Source organism: Mobula hypostoma, chromosome 20 (assembly GCF_963921235.1).
Source record: "Mobula hypostoma chromosome 20, sMobHyp1.1, whole genome shotgun sequence".
In the NCBI taxonomy this organism is placed as follows: Eukaryota; Metazoa; Chordata; class Chondrichthyes; order Myliobatiformes; family Myliobatidae; genus Mobula; species Mobula hypostoma.
In genome coordinates this window covers 10,703,196-10,715,274 of record NC_086116.1, presented here as the reverse complement: position 1 = coordinate 10,715,274, position 12,079 = coordinate 10,703,196, and the positions used below count along the sequence as shown (strand labels likewise).

Genomic DNA, 12,079 nt, shown 5'->3' with positions numbered 1-12,079 from the left:
ATTGCTTTACCCCTTCCAAGTATTGTGATCCTCTTCTTTCAATCAGAATATTCCAGCTCACAGGGTCTGTGATGTAATTTATTGTCCTGTTCTTTTACCATTCCATAAGCTTATTAGTTCCCTCCTGTAAATTATTGCAGGTCTTGGTCCTGTAGATGAATTCAAATCAGAGAAGATTACCAAGTTGGAATTCATGTTTTTAATTCCAGAATCCAGTTCATAAATATAAACTAAACAGCAGTTGTTTCAGCTCTGATCCTTGTGAAATACCACTGTTTACTTCTTTTCCCTGTGGGTAGCTACCCTTTAGCCCCACTCCATGTCCTGCCCTGAAGCCATTCTGCTGCTTGGCCTCTTTCTTTTTTTTTCTTTTTAAACCTTTTTATTGAATAAGTATACAAAAAGGTAAGCCATATAGGCACTAATACACTGTTAGAATATAATAAAATTACAGGAGATATTAATACAAAAAAAAGATACAAACAATGTAATTTAAACATAACGTACCAAGGTAACATAATAGTATACTAATTTTTATATATATATATCAATAGAGAAAAGGAAAAAAAAACTCCCCAAAAAACCCACCATGCAACTAACTAAAAGCAAAGCAAAGCAATGGGCTAACTTGAAACCAAACAGAGTTAAAAAACTTAAAATCATGTCCTCAATCCCGACCTCCATTAAAAACAGTAAAAAAAAACAAGAAGGGTATATATTACATTAAATGAAAATATTGAATAAAAGATCTCCAGGTCTGTTCAAATTTAAATGAGGAATCATAAAGATTGCTTCTAATTTTCTCCAAATTCAAGCATAATATCGTCTGAGAAAACCAAAAAAAGGTAGTTGGAGCATTAGGCTCTTTCCAATGTTGTAAGATACATCTTTTCGCCATTAAAGTAAGAAATGCAATCATTCTACGGGCTGAAGGAGAAAGATTACTGGAAATTTTAGGTAGTCCAAAGATAGCAGTAATAGGGTGAGGAGAGATATCTATATTCAATACCTTGGAGATAATATTAAAAATGTCTCTCCAAAAAGTTTCCAGAGTAGGACAAGACCAAAACATATGAGTTAAAGAGGCTATCTGCCCCGGACATCTATCACAAAAAGGATTAATATGAGAATAAAAGCGAGCTAATTTATCTTTGGACATATGTGCTCTATGAACAACTTTAAATTGAATTAGGGAATGTTTAGCACAGATAGAGGAAGTATTGACTAATTGTAAAATCTGCCCCCAGTCATCCACGGAAATGATAGACCCCAATTCCTGTTCCCAATCTACCCTAATCTTATCAAATGGAGCTTTCCTAAGTTTCATAATAATATTATAAATCATAGCCGATGTACCTTTCTGACATGGATTAAGGTTAATTATGGTATCTAAAATGTATGTAGGAGGAAGCATTGGAAAGGAAGAAAGTATAGTACTTAGGAAATTTCCAACTTGTGGATATCTAAAAAAATGTATTCTTGATAAATTATATTTATTAGATAATTGTTCAAAAGACATAAGGGAACCATCTGAAAATAAATCCAAAAACCGTGAAATACCCTTAGTTTTCCAAATTTGAAAAGCACGATCCGTAAAAGAGGGAGGAAAAAATATGTTACCTAAAATAGGAATCGCTAGCCCAAATTGGTTAAGATCAAAAAATTTTCTGAATTGAAACCAAATACATAAGGTATATTTAACTATCGGGTTAGATACCTGTTTAAGGCGTTTCAAATCAAAAGGAAGAGAGGAACCTAAAATAGAGCCAAGTGTATAACCCTGAACAGATTGTAATTCCAATGCTACCCATTTAGGAATGGATAGTATATCCTGGTCAAGTAACCAAAATTTCATATGTCGAATATTAATTGCCAATAATAAAATCTAAAGTTAGGTAATGCTAAACCTCCATCTCTCTTAGCTTTCTGTAAATGTATTTTACCCAGTCTCGGGTTTTTATTTTGCCAAATAAATGAAGAAATTTTGGAGTCAACTTTATCAAAAAAAGATTTTGGAACAAAAATTGGTAATGCCTGAAATATATATAAAAATTTTGGCAAAAAAAACGTCTTAACTGCATTAATACGACCAATCAAAGTTAAATATAAAGGAAACCATTTAGATGAAAATTGAATAATATGGTCAATTAAGGGTAAAAAGTTAATCTTAAATAAATCTTTGTATTTACAAGTAATTTTAATCCCAAGATATGAAAAATAATTATTAATCAATTTAAATGGAAAGTTATGATATAAGGGAAGTTGTTTATTAATCGGGAAAAGTTCACTCTTACTAAGATTTAATTTATAACCTGAAAAAAGACCAAATTGTGCTAATAACTCTAAAACAGCAGGGATAGATTTTTGGGGATTAGAAATATATAAAAGTAAGTCATCAGCATAGAGTGATATTTTATGGGACTTTAAGCCCCGAGTTATCCCAGTAATATTTGGAGATTCTCGAATGGCAATTGCAAGAGGTTCTAATGCAATATCAAATAATAAAGGACTAAGAGGACAACCTTGTCGAGTACCTCGAAAAAGAGGGAAAAAAGGTGAGCTTAGAGAGTTAGTACGGACCGAGGCCACAGGAGAATGATATAACAGTTTAATCCAGGATATAAATTTCGAGCTAAAATTAAACATTTCAAGCACCTTAAATAAGTAAGGCCATTCTACTCTATCAAAAGCTTTCTCAGCATCTAAAGAGATAACACACTCAGGAACATTTTGTGAGGGAGTATAAACAATATTTAACAGTGTGCGAATATTATAAAAAGAGTAACGACCTTTAATAAAAACAACAGGAATTCTGCAGATGCTGGAAATTCAAGCAACATACATCAAAGTTGCTGGTGAACGCAGCAGGCCAAGCAGCATCTATAGGAAGAGGCATAGTCGACGTTTCAGGTCCTGACGAAGGGTCTCGGCCTGAAACGTCGACTGCGCCTCTTCCTATAGATGCTGCTTGGCCTGCTGCGTTCACCAGCAACTTTGAGGTATGTTACCTTTAATAAAACCCATTTGGTCTTCCAAAATAATAAAAGGAAGTACTTTTTCTAATCTATTTGCTAATAACTTAGAAAAAACTTTAGAATCAACATTTAATAAAGATATTGATCTATAAGATGCACATTGAGCAGGATCTTTATCCTTCTTTAATATTATAGAGATTGGTGCTCTATTGAAAGATTCAGGAAGTTTACCAAGTTTTAATGAAGCCTCAAAAACCCTACAGAACCAAGGGATTAATGAAGGTGCGAAACATTTATAAAATTCTACGGTAAACCCATCAGGGCCAGGAGCTTTCCCCAAATTCATAGAGGAAATAACATTCTTAATCTCATCCATGGTAATGGGAGTATCTAACATAGAAGACATATCCTGTGAAATCTCAGGGAAGTCTAGGTTATCTAAAAAATCATTCATATATTTAGAATCTCGAGGAGACTCTGATTGATATAAGGAAGAATAAAAATCATAAAAGTTTGATTAATCCCCGCATGATCAAATATCAGTCGGTCATTTTGGTTATAAATCTGATTAATTTGAGATTTAGCATAATTAGACTTCAGTTGATTAGCCAACAGTTTGCCAATTTTGTCACTGTGTACATAAAATTCACTTCTTGTTTTCTTTAATTGGTTTACAATCGAGGACGAAAGTAATAAACTGTGTTCCATTTGAAGTTCAGTTCTTTGTTTATATAACTCCTCAGAGGGAGCTATAACATATTTCTTATCAATTTCCTTAATCTTGTCCACAATTACCAACTCCTCCTGCTTCAGCTTCTTCCTCAAAGCAGCAGAATACGAGATAATCTGACCACGAATATAAGCTTTAAAAGTATCCCAAAGAATGTTCACAGAAATATCCTCTGTATAGTTAATTGTAAAAAAAAGATCAATCTGTTCATTCATAAAGTTAACAAAGTCCGAGTCCTGAAGCAACAGCGAATTAAAACGCCATTGTCTATTATTTTGTGTATTGGCCTGAATTTTAATAGAAAGCTTAAGTGGAGCATGATCCGAAATGGTTATAGAGTCATAATCACATTTAATCACTGAAGAAATAAGAGGAGAGTCAATAAAGAAATAATCAATTCTTGAATAGGAATGGTGAACATGTGAAAAAAAAGAAAAATCTTTTTCCTGAGGATGCAAAAAACGCCAAATGTCCTTCGACCCAGAATCAGAGAGGAATGAATTAATCAAAGTTGCAGATTTATTAGGTAAGGTCCGTAGAGGAGCCGAACGGTCCAAAGCTGAAGATAAACAGGTTTTAAGATCTCCGCCCCAGATCAATGAAAACTCATTCAAATTCGAGAACTGATTGAATAATGATTTATAAAATTCCGGGCAGTCCATATTAGGAGGATAAACATTAACCAAAACTACCTTTTTATTAAATAGTAGATCACTAACCAATAGAAATCTACCATTCGGATCAGAAATAGTATCATGTTGTATAAAAGTAACTGAGGAGTCTATAAAAATAGAGACGCCTCGAATCTTAGCATTGGAGTTCGAATGAAACTGTTGTTCCTTCCAGAATTTAAAAAAACGTAGTCTGTCCCCCCTCCGCACATGGGTCTCTTGTAAAAATAAAATTTGTGCTTTACGTCTCCGGAACACTTTAAAAACTTTTTTCCTTTTAATAGGATGATTAAGACCATTAGTATTCCAGGAGACAAAATTAATAATAGACTCCATAAACCCTAAAGTCAACCCGCAACAAGGAGGATTGACGATAGGCTCGACCCACGAACCCGGAAAGGGAACAGAACAAATAAGAGATACCGGGAAGAAGAACGCAACCAATACTTCAATAATATACATAGCCCAAGAAGAAAGAAACTAAAACATGAAGCCCCACCCCATGACCCCAAGGCTAAGTCTAACGCAGACCAGCCCGAAAGAAGCAAGCACTAAAACTACCCCCATGACTTCCGGTATACGCTCCTTAAAAAAAGTGTAAATATAAAAAAGATCAGCTAATTATAAAACAGTAAAAGAATAAAAAAAGGTAACTCAATTAAAACAAACACTTAATATAACAGAGTAAAAGCCAGAAAATATAAAAAAACCGCAACAAACCCCAGACCCTATGAGTAAACAAAACAAAAAAAAATGAGATTATTAACCTAAACTAGTTATGAAAACCTACAAAACAAAGTAGATTTAAAAACTACAAAATTTAAGGCCACAAAGGAAATAGGTAAAATGACGGTGAGGAAATAACCACCCAGAATCCCCTGGGAAAAAGAAAGGAATGACGCAGATAGAAAGAAAGTTTAGCAACCATATTAAATAATCAAAAATAAACTTTTCTGCCCATATAAGGCAAAAAAAAATTAAGACTGACAAATTCACAACCTCCGATCAACGGAGATAGTTAAAAATTACGATTAAGATGTTGAAGGTGAAAATTGATCCAGATAACTCTGGGCATCCGATGGAGATTCAAAAAAACGGAGGGCTCCATCTGACGTACGAATCCTTAGACGTGCAGGGTAAAGCAGCGCTGGTTTTAAATCCATCTTGTAGAGTTCCGACATCACAGATCTGTAACGAACCCGTTGATCCCGAATTGGTTTACTGAAATCCTCCACGAATCGGAACTTAAGACCCAAAAAATCAATGTAGCCTTTAGATCGAACGAAACAAAACAGTTTCTCCTTGTCTTGAAAGTAATGAAAACGTAAAATGACATGTCGAGGTTTATCTGACCTAAGCGAGTATGATGGAACTCTGTGAACACGATCCAATAACGGTGGTTGGTCAGGAAATACAGTAGGAAATGCATCTTTTAAAAGTCGAAAAAAATACTTCATAGGGTTATCAGATTCAACAGCTTCACGCACCCCAATCATTCGAAGATTCTGCCGTCGCATTCTGGATTCTAAGTCAGAGTTTTTAAAGGTCAGAAAGTCAAGTTTCTTCTTCATTACATTAATTGTTTCTTTGATTTTCTCCATCTTGAGCTCACTTTGCTGCGTGGATTTTTGAAGATCAGATATAGCCGACTGATGTTCCGTAATAGATATTTGTATCTTCTTGATTGAATCAGCAATTTTCTGGAAATTAATTGAAATTTCCTCACGAATCAGCTTCATAATAGAGGTTGAAATTTCCCTTTGAATTAGCTCCGATATAGCTTTCAAAGTCAGCGGTGGTTCAGTCGGAGGGAAATCGGTACCTTTCGGTCTACCCGGAGATTTGCCGTCCTTCCCGTTTTTTTCCATTCTTAGACATAGCAGACCTTAAAAACATCCGATTATCGAAGAGCCCAATTTGTTTCAAAGTATTGTAAAAGTCGATGCCTTAATGGTTAATTAAAATATAGCTGATCATAAGAAGAAAAACTCAGAGGTAATGGAGCGAGTCAAGAACGCGACTTCACTCCATGAGCGCTACCGGAAGTCCCCCGCTTGGCCTCAATAACCTTTCCCTGAATTATTCTATACTCTGTTGAAGCTGTTTCAAAAATCTGGACAAATTATACCCACTTCTTAAGGCTATAGAAGAGGTAAAGACCTTTTAAAGGAAAAGTGATAAATATTAGATCCTTGTAGACCACCAGAACATAGGAACAGGGATGTGGAATAAGTGAGGAGCCAACAAAATTCTTTCCTTGGTCTATGAAATTCTATTTCTAAACAAGTAATGAGTATGAAATGAAGGGAAAAAGCAAGACAGATGGAAGCATTTGTACATTGCAGCACTATTTTAATTGATAAATAGTAATCATAATGTTTCTCTTTTTTTTACATAGTTTGATGTGGCAGAAGATGGGGGCCTTAAAGTAGATGAGCAGATGCATACCTCAGTACCGGATATTTTTGCTGCTGGTGACGTCTGCACTGTATCTTGGGAGCCTCGAGCTCTTTGGCATCAGGTACTATAGGTGCCATCTGTCACAATGTGTTTTCCATTAACGTTAGAAAATGCAATTTGTCCAGTGATTGCATTTTGTTTTTCATTTGCACAACCTAACAGATGCGACTGTGGACCCAAGCTAGACAGATGGGATATTATGCAGCCAAGTGTATAGCAGCAGAGATATTGGGGGAACCAATTGAATTGGACTTCTGCTTTGAATCATTTGCTCATGTCACTAAATTCTTCAATTATAAGGTAAGTTTGAAAGGAGTTATTACAAACTGGGCAGAATTTTGAAGCATTTTGAACCCAGTGATTTTTTTAACTCTGAGCTGAAGTACAAACTATAGTAGAAAATTCTACTTCCAAAGTTACTGCTGTTTACACACAATAAATGTATGGATGAAATAGCCGGCTGGCATTTGAAATGAAATGACTCACTATGCTGTAATAATTCTGCTCATTAACTGTCTTTGCATGAATATTTTACTTAACCTGCAGGTGGTGTTGTTAGGCAAGTACAATGCTCAGGGTCTGGGGAGAGATTACGAGCTGCTTCTGCGATGTACCAGAGGCCAGGAATATGTGAAGGTCGTGATGCAGAATGGAAGGATGAAGGGAGCTGTGCTCATTGGTGAAACTGATTTGGAAGAGACCTTTGAAAACCTAATTTTGAATCAGATGGACCTTTCTGCATATGGCGAAGACTTACTTGACCCTCACATTGACATCGAGGATTATTTTGACTAAGTCGTGCCAGATAATTTGTCTTTTATTATGTAGCCTGTGTAATTTGGCCCAACAGATTGTGAAGCTGCGCCTGCCTTCCTAGGTGGTTGTATAAGATGGCATGGAGTTCCCTTAAGGTATTGAAAAAGTTCTTCATGTCTTGATCCCTCAACTGACACCAGTACAATTATTTTGTTGTGTGCAAATTGGCTTATGTTAGTTTACATAACAAATCGACTGCAACAAAAAGGAATTAATTTACTCTTAGGCACTCAGGCACATCTCTGAGCTTGTGGAAGGTGTAGGGCAGTTTAGAGTGGTGATTGGTACATTATGTTGCATTTTCTAACGTTCACCCAGCTTAAAGACTTTTTCCTCTCCCTTGCCTTTTCCAATATATCATATTTTCTAGAAGTAAATGTTGGAAATTACGTTTGGTGTTTTATTGGTATTAACTCATCCTCAGAGCTGTTTTTTCAGTGACTTCTAGCCTTTCATTTGGAGCAACGTCACACCAGCTTCAGAGGGAGACTGTCAAAATCTACTCATCATATGATACCTAGACATAACAGTGTATAACCAGAATTTATTCAGTTCTGCCTACAGGCATGAGGAATTTTTTTTCTAATCTGCCGTTTACCTCATGATCAGGAGATTTAGGAAAAGGAAGCTATTCCATGTAATGAATGCTTCAGAACATGTTTAAATTTACACATTTAAAATTTCAAATAAAAGACATGAAGCAAATGCGAATGTAAAGTTTTATGCAGTAGGTAATTATGATCTGGTACTTTCTGCTTGCAACGATGGCAGAAGTGCAGTAAGTCAGGGCTTTACTAGGGAATTGGATAGCACTTCAAGGAAAATAATTTCCCAGGCCATAAGGAATGGGATTGATCAATTGCACTCAAATCAATGGCAGATTTCAGTGTACTATGCCTTAACAATTTTATAAATATACACTAAATTTGTTATAAAGCAACCTACAGAGCACTGGAGGAACTCAGTGGGTCAGGTAGCAGCTATGGACGGAAATGGACAGTTAATGTTTTGGCTTGAGACTTTTCATCTGGACTAGAAGGAACTAGCGGGTATAGCTAACCTAAATCGTTGACTGTCCATTTCCCTCCATAGATGTTCTTGACCTGCGGAGTTCCTACGGCAATTTGTGGGTTGCTCCCGATTCTAGCATTTACAGTCTTTTTTGTGTGTGTGTGTATGTCTCTCTCTGCCGCTTTAATGTAATTAATGGCAGTTTAAATCCACCATGTCATCGTTTTTTTATAAATTACAGCCATTGAATATGCTGTAAATTTAGATTGTCTATCAAAGGAATCCATAAGAAAAAGAATGAATAAATTGCTGATGATGGAAAACAACATGACCATATCCTAAACTCCCACTCAACAAATTATCAGACTAAAGCTGTCATTACTGCAATCCAATCGTGTACAGTTTCTCATCATCCCATCAACATGAGAACTTTCCCTCGTCAGGTAAAGCATGCAATCCAGTATCCCATGTCAGAGGGTTTTGTCAATTTGTAACTATGTTAGATTTGTGATCTTAAGAAAGAAACTAATTTTAATGCTAACCAGGATTACTGACCAGGAATTACCTCTTTTATTTTCTCCTTTTCTGAATTTGATGGATTTTTTTTTACACAGGATTATACATTGCATTGTGCTCATGCTGGTCAAAGTGGAACCATCCATTCTAATCCCTCTTCCCATGATTTAGCCTGCAGCTTTGTAAATCGCATCTCATCATAAGCACAAGGTTCTGCAGATGCTGGAGATCCAGAGTAAAAATGCTGGAGGAACTCAGCATGACTAAACAGTCAATGTTTTGGGCCGAGACCCTTCATTATGATGCATTATAACCCATTTTGTTTTAACTGCTCTGAGCCTTCATGTCTCTAGTTCATTCAACACACTGATACCAGTATCTTAAATCTTTGTTCCAGGGTTAGTGAACTACTAAGGAAAAAATAAACTTTCGTCCTCATATGTAGGAGAGCTGTCAGATTTATACACATCAGTTAATCTCTGCTCTTCTGCACCAAATAAAACATTTCCAGCCTGGCCAGCTTTTCTAATCAACTAAAATTCTTCAACCCTGACAACTTCAACCTAAATCTGCTTTGTACTCACTCAAGTGCTATATGATTCATCCTGTGTTGTGGCAACCAGAGCTGCAAGTAGCTATGCATTCGCTAATACTCCATATAGTTTAAGCACAACCTTCCTCTTTCATATTGAATATTAAAGAAGACTTTCCTATCTTCCACCATTAAAACCTTTGCCCTGTTACTTTGGACCGCTATTAGTATTCAAGGTACTCCACGGTCCCCTTTCCTCTATCTTGTAATATTCCATCCTTGCTTTGTATCCCTTCCCAAATACCTCACACTTCTTCCAAATGTATTCTATTTTCAGCTTTTCTATCACTCAACATCATCTGCTGTCTACCATTTTCACTCTCACTATCCCAAAATTGTTCACGCATATGTTAATTAACGATTGTTTCAATGGTGGCAGTTACAGTTAAATTTTAGTGATTATGGCCATGAAACATGACGGGTTTAGCATTAGGCCCTGGTAAACCCCATAACAAATAGCTTTCCAACCATGAAAACACACTATTAACCAAAGTCACCTGCCATTGATCTACTTTTGGATCTAACTTGCCACTTGCCCTCCTCGCATGTGATTTACTAATGTGACTGCTCAGTCCTAGGGATCATATCAAAAGCCTTGCTTAAAAAATGCAGAGTACCTAAAATATGTTGCCGACATTGAACTTCCTTGTTGGCATCCCCAAAAAATATCAGTCAAGTTGGTCAGATATGATCTACCCTTAATAAGTCTATGCCAACTATTCTTGATTAATCTGTGCCTGGCTAAATGCTTATTAATATTGTCTCTCAGAATTTTCCCAGTAAATCTCTCATCAGCTTAGATTGTTGATTGTGTCCGTATTGAGCTTACCCTTTTTCGTGACTAGGTTTCCTCCCAGATCCCAACATGTGTGGGTTGTTAATTAAGCACTACAGGTAAAAGGATTTTAATAGCATAGACTCAGTAGACTGAATGACCAAGTGAGTTGTCTGTAACTCTAAGTTAAAGTCTATCCCGAGCCTTATAGGCTCATCAGGCCGGTGCTTATGCCGGTTTCTGTGGCGTGAAGCAACTGAGAGTACGAGACTCCCCCGTGGATAGGACGCCAGTCTATCACGAGGTTAACTCCCAGCATTTTGCCGGTACCCATTTTCAGCTGGGTAGACTGGAGCAGTGTGTGGTTAAGTGCCTTGCTCAAGGACACAACACACTGCCCCAGCTGGGGCTCAAGCTCACGACCTTCAGATTGCTAGTCCAATGCCCCAATCACTTGGCCACACGCCACACTCTGTAACTCTAAACTGAAACCTAATATGGTTGCATTGCTTCTGCACCTCAGCAATTAACCTGCACAATTGCTTTTCTGATTTACAGCAAAGGGTTATTTCTTCAGCAGTTTGATCGGGGCATGACTGCGCAAGCGCATGGACGTCAGCCGGTGAGAACAGCGAGAAGAGTTTAAAAGGAGACAGCTTTAAAGAGTGGGTGAAAGAGTAGACGGAGACAGAGTAGCAAGGCTTTGGCTCAAAGGGGCTTCAGCAATAGCGGGTCGAGGGGAGATAGGTTATCTGTGTAGATTATAGACAGGAATTATGTGTGTGAGGCCAGTGTTCTGTGCTTGGTGTCAGATGTGGCAAGTCCGGGAGACTTCCAGCCTCCCAAATGACCACATCTGTGCCAGATCCATTGAGCTGAAGCGCCTTAGGGACCGTGTTAGGGAACTGGAGATGCAGCTCGATGACCGTCTGGTCAGGGAGAGTGAGGAGGTGATAGAGAGGAGCTATAGGCAGGTAGTCACACCAGGGCCTGGGGAAACATAAATGGGTAACAGTCAGGAGAGGGAAGGGCAAGAATCAGATGCTAGAGAGCACCCCTGTGGTTGTCCCCCTTAACAGTAAGTACTCCTGCTTGAGTACTGTTGGAGGGGATGACCTACCTGGGGAAAGCAACAGTGGCTGTGCCTCTGGCACAGAGTCTGGCCCTGGGGCTCAGAAGGGTAGGGAAAGGAAAAGGATGACAACAGTGATAGGGGACTCTATAGTTAGGGGGTCAGACAGGTGATTCTGTGGATGCAGGAAAGAAGCACAGATGGTAGTTTGCCTCCCAGGTGCCAAGGTCTGGGGTGTTTCTGATCGTGTCCAAGATATCCTGAAGTGGGAAGGAGAACAGCCAGAGGTTGTGGTACATATTGGTACCAATGACATAGGTAGGAAAAGGGAGGAGGTCCTGAAAGCAGACAACAGGGAGTTAGGAAGGAAGTCAAAAAGCAGGACCACAAAGGTAGTCATCTCGGGATTACTGCCCGTGCCACGTGACAGTGAGTCTAGGAATAGAATGAGGTGGAGGTTA

The 12,079-nt window shown here is 37.7% G+C and overlaps 1 protein-coding gene across 1 annotated transcript in view; it reads left to right on the top strand.

Annotated features, from left to right (window-relative positions):
- The window catches only part of pyroxd1 (pyridine nucleotide-disulphide oxidoreductase domain 1), a 29,980-nt gene extending 20,591 nt beyond the window's left edge, over nt 1–9,389 (top strand). The window contains exons 10-12 of the mRNA XM_063072116.1: nt 6,775–6,897; nt 6,999–7,136; nt 7,383–9,389. Of these exons, the coding sequence (XP_062928186.1) occupies nt 6,775–6,897; nt 6,999–7,136; nt 7,383–7,631 (510 nt within the window). The 3' untranslated portion in view covers nt 7,632–9,389. The remainder of the gene's footprint in view (nt 1–6,774; nt 6,898–6,998; nt 7,137–7,382) is intronic.
- Nucleotides 9,390–12,079: the final 2,690 nt, after the last annotated feature.